At 42.5% G+C, this 22,459-nt stretch overlaps 1 protein-coding gene across 1 annotated transcript in view; it reads left to right on the top strand.

Moving 5' to 3' along the window:
• Positions 1-22,459, top strand: part of LOC149451736 (alpha-2-macroglobulin-like protein 1) — a 147,929-nt gene that overhangs the window by 6,980 nt on the left and 118,490 nt on the right. The window contains exons 4-9 of the mRNA XM_089690334.1: positions 3,748-3,800; positions 6,198-6,218; positions 16,266-16,419; positions 19,542-19,626; positions 21,467-21,593; positions 21,735-21,849. Of these exons, the coding sequence (XP_089546460.1) occupies positions 3,748-3,800; positions 6,198-6,218; positions 16,266-16,419; positions 19,542-19,626; positions 21,467-21,593; positions 21,735-21,849 (555 nt within the window). The remainder of the gene's footprint in view (positions 1-3,747; positions 3,801-6,197; positions 6,219-16,265; positions 16,420-19,541; positions 19,627-21,466; positions 21,594-21,734; positions 21,850-22,459) is intronic.

Here is a 22,459-nt window from a genome sequence, read left to right as displayed (position 1 = left end):
TCGAGCTGGACTCCAGGCAGAGGCACATCGAGCTGGACACCGGATCACCAGGCGGAGCAGCAGGCACCGGGCCACCAGGCGGAGCAGCGGGCGCCGGGCCCCCAGGTGGAGCGGCGGGCGTCGGGCTCCCCGGCAGAGCAGCAGGCACCGGGCCACCAGGCGGAGCGACAGGCATCGGGCCCCCAGGCGGGGCGGCGGGCGCCGGGCCCCCAGGAGGGGCGTCAGGCATCGGGCCCCCAGGCGGGGCGACAGGCATCAGGCCCCCAGGCAGGGCGACAGGCATCGGGCCCCCAGGCGGAGTGGCGGGCACCGGGCCCCCAGGAGGGGCGACAGGCATCGGGCCCCCAGGCGGGGCGACAGGCATCGGGCCCCCAGGCGGGGTGGCGGGCGCCGGGCCCCCAGGCGGGGCGGCAGGCATTGGGCCCCCAGGCGGAGCGGCGGGCACCGGGTCATCAGGCACGACAACGGGCATCGGGTCACCAGGCATCAGGTCATTTGGCTCGCCAGTGGGCACCGCGTCATCTGGCAAGGCAGTGGGCACCGAGTCACCAGGCACGACAGTGGGCTCCGAGTCAACTGGCATGACCGCGGGCACTGGGTCGGACATTGGATCGCCTGGCTGGACAGCGGGCATCGGGTCACCAGGCATCAGGTCATTTGGCTCGACAGCGGGCACCACGTCATCTGGCAAGGCAGTGGGCACCGAGTCACCAGGCACGACAGTGGGCTCTGAGTCAATTGGCACGACAGCGGGCACCGGGTCATCAGGTACCGGATCGTCTGGCTCGACAGCAGGCACCGGGTCATCTGGCGCTGGATCGTCTGGCTCGACAGCGGGCATCGGGTCACCAGGCATGACCGCGGGCACTGGGTCATCAGGCATTGGATCGTCTGGCTCGACAGCGGGCATCGGGTCACCAGGCATGACAGTGGGCTCCGAGTCACCAGGCATGACCGCGGGCACTGGGTCAGACATTGGATCGTCTGGCTCGACAGCGGGCATTGGGTCACCAGGCATCAGGTCATTTGGCTCGACAGCGGGCACCGTGTCATCTGGCAAGGCAGTGGGCACCGAGTCATCTGGCGCTGGATCGTCTGGCTCGACAGCGGGCATCAGGTCACCAGGCATGACAGCAGGCACTGGGTCATCAGGTACCGGATCGTCTGGATCTACAGCGGGCACCGGGTCATCTGGCGCTGGATCGTCTGGCTCGACAGCGGGCATCGGGTCACCAGGCATGACAGCGGGCACTGGGTCATCAGGCATTGGATCGTCTGGCTCCACAGCGGGCATCGGGTCACCAGGTATGACCGCGGGCACTGGGTCATCAGGCATTGGATCGTCTGGCTCGACAGCGGGCATCGGGTCACCAGGCATGACAGTGGGCACCGGGTCATCAGGTACCGGATCGTCTGGCTCGACAGCGGGCACTGGGTCATCAGGCGTGATAGGATCATCAGGCTGGATCAGTTCATCAGGCTGGGTACAGACATCAGGCTGGGTACAGACATCAGGCTGAAGTGCGGGTGCCGAGGCACTAGGCTGAACCACGGAAGGCAGGTTCTCAGACGGCAGGCTCACCGGTTTGGATACTGGCAGGATGGTACTGGTTGGAAAGAATTTCCGCTTTTTTCTGGTTTTAACTACTGGGGCACTGCAAGTAAACGCAGGTCTGCAAACGAATGGAGCAGCTGAGGACAGAGAAGAGCTGGAAGATGGAACAGAGGAGGGAGCAGTTGCTACAGAGGACTTCTTTACAGGGTTAAAGAAAGGATAGGTGCAGCGAGTGGGAGCAGAGGACTGGTATGTGGTAGTTAGAGTATACTGGGCAGTCACTGGGGGTGCTGTCGGGGATGCAGGAAGAGTGCCTTGAGTGAAGGAATGATGTTGTAAGCTGACTGAGGCTGGGTGCAACAAGTCTGACCATGTCTGCAGTATGGGTTGAACAAAGCTCAGTTTACACAAAACCTGTCTGGTCAATGACTGCACTGCGTTTATACAATCTCTTTGTATCTGTGGTGAACATGCAGAATAACGCTCCAGAAAGTAATCCACATCATCCTCTAATAACCATACCAGGGACTCTACCTGGTCGGCACTAAATGGCGGCAAAAATTCATCCCTGCATTTGGGGGTACCAGATGAAACCAATTCAGCACAAACCTGAATCAATGGCTGCACCTCAGAGAATTCTGTGCCCTGATCTACTAGAACATGAGCAATCCGTATACACTCTAGTAGTTGATCCCGGGTATACTCCCTCAGAGTCTGATAAGCATACTCTCTGTCATCAAACACTAGCAGAGATAAATACACAACCTCATCAAGATCCATCCTTCCCAGCAACAAGCCAAGATGGCTTCCCTGTGCAGCCACTTCTGGTCAGGATTGGCCTTGGTGTAATGTCAGGGCTCCGGGGTGTGACCAGAGGTATGTGACTGACGCAGGGAAACGCAGGCTTCAGATAAGTTATAAACAATATAATTTATTAAAGACTAACAATACAAACATAAACGCAGTGCAATACTAAAACATAACACAGTGCAAACGAACCAAACCAAACCACCCACAGATAACAGTACATACAATGCAAGCGTCGTCAGGCAGGCCAGGTCAATAACAATCGGGCAGGTAGGTACTGGTCGGGGTCAGGCAGAGAATGGTCGGGGTCACAAGCCAGGGATGAAACAGGAGAAGTCAGCAGAGGTCCGGATCAGGCAGGGTCAGCAACAAATCAGACAGGAACAGGAACGGGAACAGGAATGCAGGTAACAAGATACAGGGCCCAGGAAAAACACACACCAAGGCAGAGACTGCAGGTCTGGCCATCCCTTAAATACACCTGCATGATCAGCTTCAGGTGTTTGGCTGGCTGCAGGGTTGAGTCTCTGATTGCTGGGAGCACCCACTGGCCAGCCCTGGTACTGCAGCCCACAAGGCAGGTGAGTCCCACCATTACTGGCAAGTCCATTCCTGACATGGTTCTTGGGGCCAGACATGCTGGTCTAAGAATTTCAAAAACTGCTGAAAAATAGAAAATATCCAGTGAGCAGCAGTTGTGTGGATGAAAATGCCTTGTTGATGTCAGAGGTCAGAGGAGAATGGGCAGACTGGTTGCTGCAACATTTAGATGGTAGGGTCAGAATTTGGCATTAACAACATGAAAGCATGGATCCATCCTGCCTTGTTTCAATGGTTCTGGCTGGTGCTGTAATGGTGTGGGGGATATTTTTTGACACTAGCAAAGTGTACCTAATAAAGTGGCTGGTGAGGCAAAACTTTTTTTTTAGTTTAGGTTTTTGCTGCTGTCTGTGCCCTCTCTATTTGACCTGTTGGCCATTATCATTGAAAGTGAAAGTAAAAGAAAATCCCAAATTTTGTGTTTTCCCCTGAAAATTAATAAAGGGGAAATATTCCAATGGGGACACTTATTCTGTTGACCTGGGGGACGGGGCCCAAGGAATTCTCTTAATTTGAAGGGATTTCCTCTTCCTTCCTGTGTTGGCTATGGGATAGAAAGTGAAGGTACATCTTCCCAATGGGACACAGATGGCAAAAAAAAATCTGACAGAGGTTATAACCTTCCATTCCTCTATACAAAAAGGAAAAGGTTTTGCTTATAGTTCTGTGTTAAGCTCATGCTTCTGACTTTTATCATGTATTAACCTGTTGATGGAAACACAGTTCCATTTTTACTAATGCTTTTGCAGTTACCCATAAATGTCCCTGTCTGTAATGTCTTTCAGTGAAAATCCGAATATTGACCTTTAACAGGGATCTTCTGGCTGTCAATGACATTGTAAGTTAAACTGTATCATGAAGTCACCTGCAAATATGCAAGGGAATGGTTTTGATTTTTAGGTATGATTACTTTTATAGAAATCCTCCTCATGGATTTAAGAAAACTGAAGTCAAGAGATTTAAACCAAACCTGTCTTATTTACTGAAAGGCAAACCTACTCTCTCATCATGGGGTAGGCACCCTTTGATCCTTTAATTTACCCTAAAGCTGGCCATAGACGTTTCAATTCTCAGCCGGTTCAGCAGGGACCATGTATGGGCAGGCCCAATGTATAAGGTGATCGATTGATCATATTGGGTACAACCAGCCTGTTGGATTTTACATGTTATTATTGGTAGCAGTTATTATAGCGCTGCACTTATATTTACATTTACTTTTTAGAGTTTGTATCAGCACTCTTGGTGCTAGCTGCTATTATTTATTGTTGCATCTGAGTTCAGAATTGTTACACATATAATGCAGAAATAATGCCTGGAGCGCAAGGTAGTAGGGCAGGGCTGCCATTAGAAACCATTGGACCCCATTAGCCTTCCTGGGAGGACTGCCCCCTCCTTTTGATTAGGGCCATTTAGGTGATTTCTGTTATTATGATTTAACCACTTGCCAACCGTACTATAGCCAAATGACGTACTATAGCCGAATGATGGTTACACAGCCGTTGTCCAGTTCTGGGAGGGCGTCATATGATGTCCTCCCAGAACGCGCCCTCCCGCGCTCCCAGGGCCCGCCCCCAGCAATCTCAGTGATCGCTGTGTCCTATGGCAAAACGCTAATCACAGTGGTCGTTTACCACGTGATCAGCTGTGTCCAATGACACAGCAAATCACCGGTAAATGCAGTGGCCGGTTATCGACTGCACTTTCCTCACGCTGTCACAGACTGTCCAGGAGTTCAGTGATGGCCTGGTCCAAATCTGGGAGGAAATACCCCAGGACACCATTCATTGTCTCATTAGGAGCATGCCCCAACGTTGCCAGGCATGCATACAAGCATGTGGGGAGCCATACAAACTACTGAGTACCATTTTGAGCTGCTGCAATGAAATTTCAGCAAAATGGACTAGCCTGCTGAATCGTTTTTTCACTTTGATTTTTGGGGTGTGTTGGATTTTTGAGACACATATAATACTTCTTCAGTGTCTTGAGGCGATTATGAATGAAAGAGCCGTTAAAATAAAAAATAAAGTGTGATTTTATTCTATCACACAATGGCCTAAAATAACAAAGTAAAGTGTATCATGAATAGTTCCATGTATATAAAACCAGAAATATCAAGCAGAAGTTTAAAGATGTGTCACCCTTGTGTTCAGTATCTCATGTGTTTCTTCCATGTTGTTTGTCCTTCTGGAGTCTTTGGGAAGAAGCCGGAAGTTGACAGAAGTGACTAATTCTTGTCTTACAGCACCTGTTCCAGCTTCTCAGAATGTTCTTATGCGTATCTGTATGGACAGACATGTGTGTGAGTGTGTGTCTGAGTCCCTGAGACTGTCCCTTAGAGCCTTTTATGAAGCCAGTAAGCGTCATAATTTGGGATCTTGGGACCTTGTATGGCAAACAATACTGCTTAGCAGAGCAATTTCATTGAAGGGAGGGGACGCTACATATATGGTGTTTTGATTGACAGGTACATATGGAATGACCATAATAAGCTTACTTGTATTTAAATGATAATATAAATTAAGAACGTATCTTTACAACATCCCAATAATGTTGTATAACCACAAATTTACATATGTAACAATATTACCAACTTCTAAATCAAACTAAATACACACAGATACTATTAGAATACATTATGTAATTCTATTTTGAGTCACTTCTAACACCCTTGACATTTTACACCAGAGTCCTGTAACCAGCTTTGCCTTATTATAGAATACTCAGCTCTCTTCTGGTTAACTAGCTCAGCTTAACTCCCGTCATATTTTTCTGTCTCAGCTATAACTGAAGAAATTTAACACTATCACTTGTCCAAGGTCATTCACACATATTAATATTAATTATGATTAATCATAAAACACAAATATTTTTCAAGCTTGCCATCAATATAAGTGCCGAATTATGAATTTGATATCATTAATAATATTTATCAGGGTGCCTTCGAATCTAGTCCTCTGTAGGTTGATAATTTTCATTTCCATCAAATGATGGGGCATCCTTACGTTCCTAGCACATTGCCCAGTCCATATCAGTATAGATATCTAGCATGATATTTTTCCCCAGTGAGCTCTGATGTGTTTTCAAAGTGTTCCTTTAATTTTTTTGAGCAGTGTATTTCCATAGCATCTCTGCCAATAAAATAATTATGCATAAAGGTGAATATTAACTTATAGTATAACATTTTGCTTTTTTTAATCCTAAACTGTGTAATACTCTTCCCTTTTTCTCTCTGTAGTGCCCCTTAGTGGAGATACAGGTGAGTAACAAAACCCCCATCTTCCACGTTTCTATCTCTAAGGTCTTGTTTATAAGTGTATTGTTTAAAAGTATTGTGTATAGGTGTGCTCTTTCCTTTTCACATGTATTTGTAAATCAGCTTAAAAGAATTTGGAATGCAATGTTTGAATTTTGGATCTTATGGAGTAATGATCACTTGTATTTGCTATGGTTGCCTTGCTTTATGTCTTAATGAATGTAGCCTATCTTGCTTGGCAGGATCTGAAAGGCCCCTCTTTTAGTTTACAACATAGGAATGAGCTTGGGCATCTTCGGAGCTCATCTCTAGTCTTTATGTCTTAATGAATGTAGCCTATCTTGCTTGGCAGGCTCTGAAAGGCCCCTCTTTTAGTTTACAACGTAGGAATGAGCTTGGCCATCCTCGGAGCTCATCTCTAGTCTTTATGTCTTAATGAATGTAGCCTATCTTGCTTGGCAGACTCTGAAAGGCCCCTCTTTTAGTATACAATGTAGGAATGAGCTTGGCCATCCTCGGAGCTCATCTCTGGTTGAACTCATCTTTAGCCAAACTCTGAACTTGTGCTATTTATTTGACTTCAGTGGGCTGCAGCCTGGGTCATTCCCACCCCTCAGCTCAAATAAACAAAAAAGACATGCTGGGTGGTGGGAATGACTTGGCCCACAGCTCAGTGGAATAAAAAAAGAGTGCAAATTTGAAGTTTGGCTAGAAATGAGTTTGAGGACACCCAAGCCCACCCATATTTACAGGTCAATGTGAATGCTAATAAAAGAAAATCAAAAACAAACTGAAAGTATGTTGTACTTTAACCACTAACTGACTGCCCAGTATACATTACCTCCAACGTTGCTCATACATCATTTAATGCAAACATTTGGTGGCTCAACCTGTTTTAGATGTAGTCATGTATTTGGAAGATACATATACAAATCTGAACGACACAGATAGTTACCCTACAAACTGAATGACCTTCTAAATGGCCAGCAAAGGCACATAAAAAGGGAAACTATCAAAAGCAAAATTCAGTAACACAACCAGTACAGTGAATAGCTAAATAGCTATCTATCACAGCTTTTTGTTTCTTTTGGATAATGTTGGATTGCAGTAGGAAACAAAACTGGTCTGTGATGGATCACAATCATTTAAAAAGCATTTTTGTTCCCACTCTGACTACCCCCCTCCCCCAGTCCACTTTCTCAAAGGCACAGCCTGGGACCAAGTTTCATATTACACCCTTATTAATACTCAACTCCCCACCATTAAATTGTCCCTCCCCCCACTTACCAAAACCACAGGGTGGGGTGACAGCGATGTGTTGTCTTTTAAACTTAGTGTAGCTGTGCGTGGCTCTGCCTACACAACCACACCTTCCATTAACAGATATCTGTGAATGGGAAAACTACTGCTGCAATGTCACCACATTTGTAGTCCATTGTTTACTTCCTCCAGCCCCCTAACAGGGGCTATTATGTAAACAACACAGGAACCTGTGCATTGCCACATGACGCACTGATCGCAGCTGCAGTGATCCAATGCAAACATTTATTAAATTAACATTTTTCATTTTATTAAAGCAGTAGTAAACAGCAAGAAAAGCAAAAGAAAAATGGGCCCCTGCAGGTTTAGGTCATAACATCCTAGTATGCACCGCATACTAGTACATTATGAAAAACTTACCTTTACATGGAGAACTCCAGCGCAGCGTTGTTATGGCTCCCCGGGCTGCCAACTTCACCCAATCTTTCGTCCAGGGTGACGCATGCACATGGAAGCCCTTGGCTAGGGCATGGAGCTCTGAAGGTCTGGCACAATATGCCGTACTTTCAGAGCGCATTCGCCGGTGACATCACCGACTGCATATTATGCAAATATCTCCTAAACAGTGCAAGTTTAGGAGGTACAGTCAGGTCCATAAATATTGGGACATCGACACTATTCTAACATTTTTGGCTCTATACACCACCACAATAGATTTGAAATGAAACAAACAAGATGTGCTTTAACTGCAGACTGTCAGCTTTAATTTGAGGGTATTTACATCCAAATCAGGTGAACGGTGTAGGAATTACAACAGTTTGCATATGTGCCTCCCACTTGTTAAGGGACCAAAAATAATGGGACAGAATAATAATCATAAATCAAACTTTCACTTTTTAATATTTGGTTGCAAATCCTTTGCAGTCAATTACAGCCTGAAGTCTGGAACGCATAGACATCGCCAGACGTTGGGTTTCATCCCTGGTGATGCTCTGCCAGGCCTCTACTGCAACTGTCTTCAGTTCCTGCTTGTTCTTGGGGCATTTTCCCTTCAGTTTTGTCTTCAGCAAGTGAAATGCATGCTCAATCGGATTCAGGTCAGGTGATTGACATGGCCATTGCATAACATTCCACTTCTTTCCCTTTAAAAACTTTTTGGTTGCTTTTGCAGTCTGCTTTGGGTCATTGTCCATCTGCACTATGAAGTGGCATCCAATGAGTTGTGAAGCATTTGGCTGAATATGAGCAGATAATATTGCCCAAAACACTTCAGAATTCATCCTGCTGCTTTTGTCAGCAGTAACATCATCAATAAATACAAGAGAACCAGTTCCATTGGCAGCCATACATGCCCACGCCATGACACTACCACCACCATGCTTCACTGATGAGGTGGTATGCTTAGGATCATGAGCAGTTCCTTTCCTTTTCCATACTCTTCTCTTCCCATCACTCTGGTACAAGTTGATCTTGGTCTCATCTGTCCATAGGATGTTGTTCCAGAACTGTGAAGGCTTTTTTAGATGTCGTTTGGCAAACTCTAATCTGGCCTTCCTGTTTTTGAGGCTCACCAATGGTTTACATCTTGTGGTGAACCCTCTGTATTCACTCTGGTGAAGTCTTCTCTTGATTGTTGACTTTGACACACATACACCTACCTCCTGGAGAGTGTTCTTGATCTGGCCAACTGTTGTGAAGGGTGTTTTCTTCACCAGGGAAAGAATTCTTCAGTCATCCACCACAGTTGTTTTCCGTGGTCTTCTGGGTCTTTTGGTGTTGCTGAGCTCACCGGTGCGTTCCTTCTTTTTAAGAATGTTCCAAACAGTTGTTTTGGCCACTCCTAATGTTTTTGCTATCTCTCTGATGGGTTTGTTTTGTTTTTTCAGCCTAATGATGGCTTGCTTCACTGATAGTGACAGCTCTTTGGATCTCATCTTGAGAGTTGACAGCAACAGATTCCAAATGCAAATAGCACACTTGAAATGAACTCTGGACCTTTTATCTGCTCATTGTAATTGGGATAATGAGGGAATAATACACATCTGGCCATGGAACAGCTGAGAAGCCAATTGTCCCATTACTTTTGGTCCCTTAACAAGTGGGAGGCACATATGCAAACTGTTGTAATTCCTACACCGTGCACATGATTTGGATGTAAATACCCTCAAATTAAAGCTGAATGTCTGCAGTTAAAGCACATCTTGTTTGTTTCATTTCAAATCCATTGTGGTGGTGTATAGAGCCAAAAATGTTAGAAATGTGTCGATGTCCCAATATTTATGGACCTGACTGTGTTCACTGTACCTACAAGTATGCCTTATTATAGGCTTACCTGTAGGTAAAAGCTCTAAAGTAGATTTTACTTCCACTTTAAGGTGAGTGCATTTATTACATTTGTGCAAAAGGTGTACTATGTCTTTAATTACTTCAAGTTGTTTCCTTTGGCTGTTAAGGAATTTGCAATACAAACTACAACTGCTGTACAGTTGCAAGAAAAAGTATGTGAACCCCTTGGGATTACATGGAGTTTTGCATGAATTGGGCATAAAATGTGCTCTGAACGTCATCTAAGTCACAACAATAGAAGAACACAGTCTGCTGAACATAATACTACACAAACATTAGATGTTGCCATGGTTTAATTGCACATAACATGTAAACATTCACAGTGCAGGGAGGAAAAAGTATGTGAGGTCCTAGCTTAATGACTTCTCCCAGAGCTAATTGGAGCCAGGAGTGAGCCAACCTTGACTCCAATCAGTGTGATGATATTGGATGTGTTGCTGACAGCTGTCCTGCCCTTAAAAAACACACACCTGTTTTGGGTTTACTGGTTTCAAGAAGCACTGTCTGATGTGAACCATGCCTCGCAGAAAAGAGCTCTCAGAAGACCTACGATCAAGAATTGTTGACTTACATGAAGCTGGAAAGGTTTACAAAAGTATCTCCAAAAGCCTTGATGTTCATGTGTCCACAGTAAGACAGACTGTCTACAAATGGAGAAAGTTTAGCACTGTTGCTACTCTCCCTAGGCCTGGTCGTCCTGTAAAAAGGATGACCAGGCCTAGGGAGAAAAAAAGGCACAGCACACCAACATCAAAACCTCATCCCCACTGTAAAACATGGCGGAGGGAGCATCATGGTTTGGGGCTGCTTTGCTGCCTCAGGGCCTGGATGGATTGTTGTCATTGATGGGAAAATGAATTCCAGAGTTTATCAAGACATTTTGCAGGAAAACGTACGACCATCTGTCTGCCAACTGAAGCTCCACAGAGGATGGGTGATGCAACAGGACAATGACCCAAAGCATACAAGTAATTCAACAAAACAATGGCTGCAACAGCACAGAATACGCCTTCTGGAGTCTCCCAGTCAGGGTCCTGACCTCAACCCGATTGAAATACTGTGGCATGACCTTAAGAGAGCGATTCACACCAGACATCCCAAGAAAATTGCTACACTGAAACAGTTTTGTGAAGAGGAGTGGTCCAAAATTACTCCAGATCGTTGTGCAGGTCTGATCTGCAACTACAGGAAATGTTTGGTTGAGGTTATTGCTGCCAAAGGAGGGTCAACCAGTTATTAAATCCAAAAGGTTCACATACTTTTTCCTCCCTGCACTGTGAATGTTTACATGTTATGTGCAATTAAACCATGGCAACATCTAATGTTTGTGTAGTATTATGTTCAGCAGACTGTGTTCTTCTATTGTTGTGACTTAGATGACGTTCAGAGCACATTTTATGCCCAATTCATGCAAAACTCCACGTAATCCCAAGGGGGTTCACATATTTTTTCTTGCAACTGTAGCTCAAAAAAAACCACTGGAACATAACTAGAGATGAGCGAATCGAACCAGGCGAAGTGGAATTCGTTTCGAATTTCAGGAAAAATTCGATTCGCGTCGAATCCGAATATTTGCATAATTCGGGTGCGCGAATCGGATTTTTCCCGATCAGCCGGCAAAAGTGTCCCTGCAGAGAGCTCCGCTATTTCTGACAGTTCTCTGACAGTTCCTTCACATGTACAGTGGTTGAAACATTGTATCTATTTGTTTCCATTTAGGATACAGATGTTTTTATTCGGAAATAAATAGATACAATGTTTCAACCGCTGTCAACCGCTGGAACTGTCAGAGAACTGTCAGAAATAGCGGAGCTCTCTGCAGATACACTTTTTGCTGTACTGGAATACTTCTTCTTCTCATTCTTCTTTTCATTCTTCTTCTTTTCATTCTTCTTTTCATTCTTCTCATTCTTCTTTTCTTCTTCATGAAAAGAAGAATGAGAAGAAGAATGAAAAGAAGAATGAGAAGAATGAAAAGAAGAATGAAAAGAAGAAGAAGAATGAAAAGAAGAATGAGAAGAAGAATGAAAAGAAGAATGAGAAGAAGAATGAGAAGAATGAAAAGAAGAATGAGAAGAATGAAAAGAAGAATGAAAAGAAGAAGAATGAAAAGAAGAAGAAGAAGAATCTTTTCATTCTTCTCATTCTTCTTTTCATTCTTCTTTTCATTCTTCTTCTTCTTCTTTTCATTCTTCTTCTTCTTTTCATTCATCTTTTCATTCTTCTCATTCTTCTTTTCATTCTTCTTCTTCTTTTCATTCTTCTTTTCATTCTTCTTCTTCTTCTTTTCATTCTTCTCATTCTTCTTTTCATTCTTCTTCTTCTTCTTTTCATTCTTCTTTTCATTCTTCTTCTTCTTCTTTTCATTCTTCTTTTCATTCTTCTCATTCTTCTTTTCATTCTTCTCATTCTTCTTTTCATTCTTCTTTTCATTCTTCTTCTCATTCTTCTTTTCATTCTTCTTCTTTTCATTCTTCTTTTCATTCTTATCATTCTTCTTTTCTTCTTCAAGAAAAAAAGAATGAGAAGAAGAATGAAAAGAAGAATGAAAAGAAGAAGAAGAATGAAAAGAAGAATGAGAAGAAGAATGAAAAGAAGAATGAAAAGAAGAATGAAAAGAAGAAGAAGAATGAAAAGAAGAATGAGAAGAAGAATGAGAAGAATGAAAAGAAGAATGAGAAGAATGAAAAGAAGAATGAAAAGAAGAAGAAGAAGAATGAAAAGAAGAAGAATGAAAAGAAGAATGAAAAGAAGAAGAAGAATCTTTTCATTCTTCTCATTCTTCTTTTCATTCTTCTTCTTCTTCTTTTCATTCTTCTTCTTCTTTTCATTCTTCTTTTCATTCTTCTTCTTCTTCTTTTCATTCTTCTTCTTCTTTTCATTCTTCTTCTTTTCATTCTTCTTTTCATTCTTCTCATTCTTCTTTTCATTCTTCTCATTCTTCTTTTCATTCTTCTTTTCATTCTTCTTCTCATTCTTCTTTTCATTCTTCTTCTTCTTCTTTTCATCCTTCTTTTCATTCTTCTCATTCTTCTTTTCTTCTTCATGAAAAGAAGAATGAGAAGAAGAATGAAAAGAAGAATGAAAAGAAGAAGAAGAATGAAAAGAATAATGAGAAGAAGAATGAAAAGAAGAATGAAAAGAAGAATGAGAAGAATGAAAAGAAGAATGAAAAGAAGAAGAAGAATGAAAAGAAGAATGAAAAGAAGAATGAGAAGAAGAATGAGAAGAATGAAAAGAAGAATGAGAAGAATGAAAAGAAGAATGAAAAGAAGAAGAAGAAGAATGAAAAGAAGAAGAAGAATGAATGAAAAGAAGAATGAAAAGAAGAAGAATGAGAAGAAGAATGAAAAGAAGAATGAAAAGAAGAATGAGAAGAATGAAAAGAAGAAGAAGAATGAAAAGAAGAATGAGAAGAAGAATGAAAAGAAGAATGAGAAGAAGAATGAGAAGAAGAATGAGAAGAATGAAAAGAAGAATGAGAAGAATGAAAAGAAGAATGAGAAGAATGAAAAGAAGAATGAAAAGAAGAAGAAGAAGAATGAAAAGAAGAAGAAGAATGAAAAGAAGAATGAAAAGAAGAAGAAGAAGAATCTTTTCATTCTTCTCATTCTTCTTTTCATTCTTCTTCTTCTTCTTTTCATTCTTCTTCTTCTTTTCATTCTTCTTTTCATCCTACTTCTTCTTCTTCTTCATCCTCATCCTCATCCTCTTCTTCTTCTTCTGAGGATGAGGATGAAGAAGAAGAAGAAGAAGTAGGATGAAAATAAGAAGAATTCCAAGGCGGCAAAAAGTGTATCTGCAGAGCTCCTCTATTCTGCAGATACACTTAGAGGAGCTCTGCAGATACACTTTTTGCCGGTTTGGAATTCTTCTTATTTTCATCCTACTTCTTCTTCTTCTTCATCCTCATCCTCATCCTCGGAAGAAGAAGAAGAGGATGAGGATGAAGAAGAAGAAGAAGAAGTAGGATGAAAATAAGAAGAATTCCAAGCCGGCAAAAAGTGTATCTGCAGAGCTCCTCTATTTCTGACAGTTCTCTGACATAGAACTGTCAGAAATAGAGGAGCTCTGCAGATACAGTTTTTGCCGGCTTGGAATTCTTCTTATTTTCATCCTACTTCTTCTTCTTCTTCTTCATCCTCATCCTCATCCTCTTCTTCTGAGGATGAGGATGAGGATGAAGAAGAAGAAGAAGAAGAAGAAGAGGTAGGATGAAAATAAGAAGAATTCCAAGCCGGCAAAAAGTGTATCTGCAGAGCTCCGCTAAGTGTATCTGCAGAGCTCTGCTAAGTGTATCTGCAGAGCTCAGCGGTTGAAACATTGTATCTATTTGTTTCCATTTATGGAAACAAATAGATACAATGTTTCAACCGCTGTATGGAGTGAATGTCAGAGAACTGTCAGAAATAGGCTATTTCTGACAGTTCTCTGACATTCAATACTCCATACAGCGGTTGAGGAGTGAATGTCAGAGAACTGTCAGAAATAGCCTATTTCTGACAGTTCTCTGACATTCACTCCATACAGCAGTTGAAACATTGTATCTATTTGTTTCCATTTATGGAAACAAATAGATACAATGTTTCAACCGCTGTATGGAGTGAATGTCAGAGAACTGTCAGAAATAGCGGAGCTCTGCAGATACACTTAGCGGAGCTCTGCAGATACACTTTTTGCCGGCTTGGAATTCTTCTTATTTTCATCCTACTTCTTCTTCTTCTTCATCCTCATCCTCTTCTTCTTCTTCCGAGGATGAGGATGAGGATGAAGAAGAAGAAGAAGAAGTAGGATGAAAATAAGAAGAATTCCAAACCGGCAAAAAGTGTATCTGCAGAGCTCCTCTAAGTGTATCTGCAGAATAGAGGAGCTCTGCAGATACACTTTTTGCCGGCTTGGAATTCTTATTTTCATCCTACTTCTTCTTCTTCTTCTTCTTCATCCTCATCCTCTTCTTCTGAGGATGAGGATGAGGATGAAGAAGGAGAAGAAGTAGGATGAAAATAAGAAGAATTCCAAGCCGGCAAAAAGTGTATCTGCAGAGCTCCTCTAAGTGTATCTGCAGAATAGAGGAGCTCTGCAGATACAGTTTTTGCCGGCTTGGAATTCTTCTTATTTTCATCCTACTTCTTCTTCTTCTTCCTCTTCATCCTCATCCTCATCCTCTTCTTCTTCTTCTTCTGAGGATGAGGATGAAGAAGAAGAAGAAGAAGAAGTAGGATGAAAATAAGAAGAATTCCAAGCCGGCAAAAAGTGTATCTGCAGAGCTCCGCTAAGTGTATCTGCAGAGCTCCGCTAAGTGTATCTGCAGAGCTCAGCGGTTGAAACATTGTATCTATTTGTTTCCATTTATGGAAACAAATAGATACAATGTTTCAACCGCTGTAAATGTGAATGTCAGAGAACTGTAAGAAATAGAGGAGCTCTGCAGATACACTTAGCGGAGCTCTGCAGATACACTTTTTGCCGGTTTGGAATTCTTCTTATTTTCATCCTACTTCTTCTTCTTCTTCTTCATCCTCATCCTCAGAAGAAGAAGAAGAGGATGAGGATGAGGATGAAGAAGAAGAAGAAGTAGGATGAAAATAAGAAGAATTCCAAGCCGGCAAAAAGTGTATCTGCAGAGCTCCACTAAGTGTATCTGCAGAGCTCCGCTAAGAAATAGAGGAGCTCTGCAGATACACTTTTTGCCGGCTTGGAATTCTCCTTCTTCTCATCCTTCTTCTTCTTCTCATCCTTCTTCTTCTTCTCATCCTTCTCCTTCTTCTCATCCTTCTTCTTCTTCTCATCCTTCTTCTTCTTCTCATCCTTCTCCTTCTTCTCATCCTTCTTCTTCTTCTCATCCTTCTTCTTCTTCTCATCCTTCTTCTTCTTCTCATCCTTCTTCTTCTTCTCATCCTTCTTCTTCTCATCCTTCTCCTTCTTCTCATCCTTCTTCTCATCCTTCTCCTTCTTCTCATCCTTCTTCTCATCCTTCTCCTTCTCCTTCTTCTCATCCTTCTCCTTCTCCTTCTTCTCATCCTTCTCCTTCTTCTCATCCTTCTCCTTCTTCTCATCCTTCTCCTTCTTCTCATCCTTCTCCTTCTCCTTCTTCTCATCCTTCTCCTTCTCCTTCTTCTCATCCTTCTCCTTCTCCTTCTCCTTCCTCATCTCCAAGGGCATTTAAATTAAAGGTACAGTGTTCTGCACTAATTTAAAGGCTCTCTGAAGCCTAGAAACCCTTTTTATAAGTTAAATTCGTAGCGAATAAATTCGCATCGAATCGAATTTCTTCCTCAAATTCGGCGAATCAGCCGAATCGAATTTTTGAATAATTCGCTCATCTCTAAACATAACCTGAAAATGTTAATCTAATTTCTTTAATGAGTGGACTTTGCCTTTAATATCTCCTATGTATTAGATAAAGAAGTAACTGTGTACATGGTGCTTTGTTTCTCTTTTAAGGATCCAAACCTGAATCGCATTGGCCAGTGGTTAAGCCTAATACCCAATAAAGGCATGCTCGATCTCTCCCTTCCACTGGATTCAGAGTCACAGCTGGGAATCTATACAATCATTGCCCCCCATGCTCGCCAGGAGTTCCATGTGTCAGAATACGGTGAGCGATTTGTATTTTATATATTGGGCTTCCATTTTTGTCAAGGAAAATCTGGAACTACATCTAGATAGATACAATAACTTTTTTAAAACATACCACTTTTGTATTACTGTATATTTACATCATAAAAATGTTGGCCTATACAGGCCTATATAAAAAGGCAGTTTTGTTACAAAGGTGCCCAAAAGTACAATTGGACATTGTGACGTACTGTCTGTCACCCCGATTAGGTGATTCCGTCAGTAAACTGCTTCCTCACCGCTGGGACATGGGTCCAAGGTATTATAGGTGGGCATGCCACCCAAGACTAGGTGACGCTAGCTTTAGATGCAAACTGGAATTTTTTTATTGAACAGAAATACTGATTTTTATACACTTCAGGAACAGAGGCAGTCCCCACATGGACAATACACACAAATATTATACATTAGGATAAACATTCCATACTGATTAGGCAAGGAGGTGAAGTTGACACCAGACTAATCCCATCATGTAGGCACCGCAAGGGACTAGCTGACAGACAGAAACAATAGGTGACTCAATTAACTCAATTACCAATGGGAGAAATACACAATAGTAAACACATCACACCTGAACCACTTGCACTCCTGAGGATTTACCCCCCCCCCCCCCCTTCCTGGCCAGGACATTTTTTGGGTCAGGGAGCTGAGTTACTTTAACTGACAATTGTGAGGTCATGTAACACTGCACCCAAATGAAATTTATGTCCCTTTTTTTCCCACGAATTGACCTTTCTTTCAATGGTATTTGAGCACCTGTGCGTTTTAGTTTTTTGCACTATAAAAAAAAGACCGACAATTTTGAGAAAAAAAAAATATTTAGACTTAAAAAATCAAATTTCGTCATAAATTTATGCCAAAATGTATTCTGCTACATGTCCTTGCTACAAAAAGTTCCATTAAGTGTAAATTAATCGGTTTATGTGAAATTTATAGCGTTCACAAATGGCGGTATAGGTACTGGAATTTTTTTTTCTACTAGTAATGGCGGTGATCAGTGATTTATAGTGGGACTGTGGGACTGCAGCGGACATTCTGACATTGGGGGGAACTGACTTGGTGTCACTGACATCCCCAGTGACACCAATACAGTGATCAGTGCTTATAAAAAGCACTGACACTGTACTAATGGCACTGGGCAGGAAGGGGTTAACATGAGGGGCGATGAAAGGGTTAACTGTGTACAGGGAGTGTTTTACTAGGGGGAAGTTTCTGTGTGCTTCACTGTAATCACACTGCTCTGGATGGCTGTACTGTGCACTGGAGCTGACAGGGAGGAGAACTGTTAGTAAACAAAACAGTCCTCCTCCCTGTTGGAGATGCTCGGTAATCACCGACCGGGACCCGGCGCGGGTAGGGCGAGTGTGCCCACTACCCGGAAATGCAAAATCACGTATATATACGTGATTTTGCTCACCCGTGCTACCCTGTAGCAGTATTTCTGCTATAAAGCGGTCGGGAAGCGGTTAACAGAATACAGCAAGAGTCCTCAGCATTAGGTGGTTTTGAGCTGACTCATGGAGCACACCCAGATAGTCCAGAGCCTACATGGGAATGCACAAAGCACATAACACATTACCCACCTGTGCAATTTTATCATCATGAGACAAAACTCAAAATGTTCCAACAGTCTGAAAAAGTAGAAATAATTCATCTTCATAGATTACTTGAGGGAGATTGTTGATAAATATTTCTGCCCCAAATAGAGGAGCTTCTCCAACCCAGTCCTCATAAGGGCCATCATATTTCCTTTGACCATTAACCTGTACAAGATTAATATTACACCTTTCCATCCACTCCAGAAGGGAAGATGTAATGTCTTTATGCAGAGAATTAATCCAAGCCTCAGCATTCATCACATTGTTGTTCATCATTAGAGAATGATCTGCTCTCTCCATGGGCCATAATCAATGGGGAGAAGGCTAGCCCCTAGTTCCCTCCAAAAGCCCCTGTCTTGGTTGAATTTTTCAGACATATATAAAAAACAATATACAAAACCCTTATTGACGCCCTTCACTTCTTCTGAATAGGGTCTATTTATGGTGCTCAGACTTTATCAATTATGGAAGTCATATTAAAATATAAATGAGCTTATCCAGTAAGTGGTACCACATACCAATTATAATGTAGAACATATCACCTTGAGAGAAGATGCACTTTTAAGGTACGCAACACAATCTTGAGTGTAAAATCAATTTTCTTTTATTTACGTTGTATCTAATTAAAAGGTAAATAAAACCTCAAAATCACAATTAATACAATGCCTCATTGTTCAAGAATGTCCCCAATTCATGCCTATCGGTACTGGGTATTATCTGTAGGTCTTATAAATTTAATATTTAACCTCATATATTCAAATATCAATAACAGTACAGGAGATTAGACGAAGGGATGAAAAGCTGACTCAACGTATTTCACAGGACTAAATTCCACTTCTTTAGGAGTTTGAATAAGGTCAGTTCTGTAGCCACAATACATAAGGTATAATAATGAAGCATATTTCTTATTGGCCTGGGGGACAAGACAGGGATGCCATTTGTCGCCACTGCTTTTTGCGTTGGCTATAGAACCCCTGGCTATTGCCATCAAAACCATGGGGGAAGTAAGGGGTTTCTGTAGGGGGAAGGTGAGGAAAAAAATCTCCTTATATGCAGATGATATACTCTTGTTTTTTGGGGGATACAGGGCAATCACTATCTGTAGTAATGGATATTATAGTCTTTTGGCTCCTTTTCTGGATTATCCATAAACTGGGAGAAATCCATTTTACTTCCAATGGACTCACAGATAGAGAAACTGCCTGAGGGTGTTAGGCACTGGAAAGGTTTAGGTATTTAGGAATAAAAGTAACAGCAAATCCCAAAGCATATACTGTCGTTCAGTTTCACCTTAAAGGGACCTGCACCCGCTGCTGTACTAGTTGGGTAAAGAGGGACTCTGCTACAGAATCACTACAACCTGCTCAGGGTTTTTATAACCTATATTGTTTTGTAGATGTTGAAATGTTGAGAGACCGTTGTAATAGGTCTTTCTATCATGTTTAATCACGGCATTTCTTTCGCACTGTTTTTGTTTTCTATTTGTGCATGGGTCTGTTGTCAGAGCCGCCAAAATTTGAAGTTCTTGTTTCGCTTCCTGCTGTGGTCACTGTCCTGACGGAGACCTTTCCTTTAAAAGTATGTGGAAGGTAAATCTGATTTTTTTTTATTATGTAAAATTTGCATTAGAGGTACACTTATAAAGTACAATATATGTAACACATTACACATTGTAGACAGGGCAACACATAAAGAAATACTTATTATGTTAACCACTTTACAACGAATGATGGCTACAGCGCGGTTGTCCAGTCCTGGGAGGGCGTCATATGACATCTTCCCAGAACACACCTCCCGCGTGCCCCCAGCGGCACGCATCCAGTGCTCTCAGTGATTGCTGTGTCCTACGGACACAGCTGATCACATGACTAGCTCAATCACAGTGGCCCTTTACCACGTGATCAGCTGTGTCCAATGACACAGCAGATTACAAAGTAAATACTGTAGCTGGCTATTGGCAGCATTTTCCTCACATTGTCATAGCGTGAGGAAAGTACTGCCGATAATTGGCAAATGTCACAGAGGACATCCACACTGATAATCAGTGCCCTGATCATCAGTGCTGCCCATCAGTTCCCAGCAATGCCACCCATCAGTGCTGCCCAGCAGTTGCGCCCATCACTCCATCAAAAAAAACTTTTTTTCTTTCAAATGTTTTGCTCTTTTTTTGTTTATAGTGCAAAAAATAAAAACTCCAGTGGCGATTAAAAGAAAGCACTTTTGTGTGAAAAAAAAAAGATTAAAATTTCATATGGGTACAGTGTTGCATGACTGCACAATTGTCGTTCAAAATGCAACAGCGCTGAAAGCTGAAAATTGGTCTGGACATGAAGGGGGTAAAAATACCCAATAAGCAAGTAGTTAACATTAATGAGATACATAATGACACTAAGCCCTGATTCACACCGGTACGACTTCACTGTTCCAAATTGCATGACTAGTCACACCCTGTTGCCAGCAATGGAACCAAAGTGGCACAATTCTGAGTCGAAACGATTTTATAAGTAGTTCCTGTAATATTTTTTGCAATTTCAGGTGCAATTTGCATTGACCCTTGTGCATGAAGTCAAAGCAATGAAATCAAGTGAAGAAGCGTGAACCTGGGACCAGGGGCGGACTGACTATTTGGAAACTCGGGCACTGCCTGAGGGTCCTGGGTCAGTAGGGGGCCCTATGAGATGCCCCTGGTACCTTTTTCATAGGCTCTTTTGAGTTTGGGCAAGGACACAGGGGCCCCATGATCCCCTATTGCCCAGGGGGCCCCATGAGTTGTCCGTCCGCCCCTGCCTGGAACCTTGAACCTGGATGAAATTCCAGTGTTAAGAATAGAAAGTCTAAAATTATAATGGTGCAGATAATGGTATCAAGTTAGCACAGTATCTACCTCCAGAACAGTGGGTTCAAGCTGTCATGTTTATAAATCTTAGCAGTCCAGTCAGCTATGAAAACACTATTTAATTAAATTATGTATTCTCTAAAAACTATCATAAATAAATAAATGCCCCTGCTTTGGTGGTGTCAGTCTGAGGAGGACTGTTTTGCCACCTATGTCAGTGAGATGAAGGAGTGGAGGGTAGTTGGGAGGTGGACTCTTTGGGATGCATTGAACTAAAGGGATTTGGAGGAGGCTGTAAGGGTGGGATGGGGGCTGAAGCTTCCTCTTTCTAAAGGTAGGAGAAGACTATGGGGCTCTTAGGGGGTCTTCCCCCCACATATCAACATTGCACCTGGGCCACATGCCCCTTTTCCCTCTCCCCCTTGTTCCAGCCCTCCAGGCATGAAGAGGCTGTATGATAGCTTGTTTGTCCATGGATTGGAGAAGGACTCCTATTCGTTTTATTATATGTATCCATTACAAACCACAACCTCTAAAGAAGTTCGAACACATTTCTTTATAATTGATAGGTCACCATCATCTTTACATTCTAGATACACTTCTGGAAAGCCCGTCCAGGGGGAAATCAAAGCCAAGCTGTGCCGAAAATCATTCTGCTATTACTGGATGGCGATGAAGAAGCAGTGCCCCCAGGATATATGCAATGAGTACAGAGGACGGGTATGGAACAAGGAAACGATTACTGAACAAAACTAACACATACAACCCACAAGCTGACATATTCACTATAGGTTAAAAAGACTTGAGTTGTCTAATATGAATGATAGAATAATATGTGATATTTGTATTTTTTACTGACAGACTGAGAGAAGTGGCTGCTTTGAGATGGAAGTTCAGACAGAGCCATATAACCTTAGTTCATACCACTACCTCATGAAGCTTGATGCGGAAGCCTCCCTTATAGAGGATGGGACAGGTAATGTATTGTTATAAGAGAACTAACACAAATTCATGTCCTACTTTTACAGCATAGAAAATAGGCCTTTTCTTACAGTCTTACCACTAGCCATTTTTTATCCTCCCAACTTCACTAAGTAATGTAATGCAATTTTATTCCAGGGTCCAAGCCATCTAATTGGTGGGTGTGGGAGAGTTGAAAGCATAGCACTACCCCCTTAGGAGCTGCAATAGATTTCAGGTCCCCCTATAGTTCTGCACAGCCAGGCAACATGCATCTCCACACAAGCTTGCATCCAGAGTCAGAGATCAGTCCTTGAGCTTTGGTTTTGTTATTTGTATTAGGGGATTTGAACTGGGATAGGGTTAATGGTGTACAGGATGCCCAAGGGAACTGATAAACGGAGGACAACTTCCTGGAACTATTTACAAGCCTTCTCTGCAGCATGGTCTTTGTTGAAGAGCTAGCCAGCATCTCCTTAGTGTACCATCCAAAACCCTAGATGTACTTCTCCTCTTCACCCAGCAATCTGGAGGTATCCCTGAACAGGGGATACAGTTATTGTCCCTTTAAAAAATGAGCAGTCACTGGCAAGTGCTTAATCTGGTTTCCCACCACAGTGCTCCTT

Source organism: Staurois parvus, unplaced genomic scaffold (assembly GCF_062004578.1).
Source record: "Staurois parvus isolate SC_StPar_1 unplaced genomic scaffold, SC_StPar_1.0 ptg000525l, whole genome shotgun sequence".
NCBI classification, from domain to species: Eukaryota; Metazoa; Chordata; class Amphibia; order Anura; family Ranidae; genus Staurois; species Staurois parvus.
Note: the sequence above shows the minus strand (reverse complement) of the source record. Positions and strands in the feature narration are given on the sequence as shown.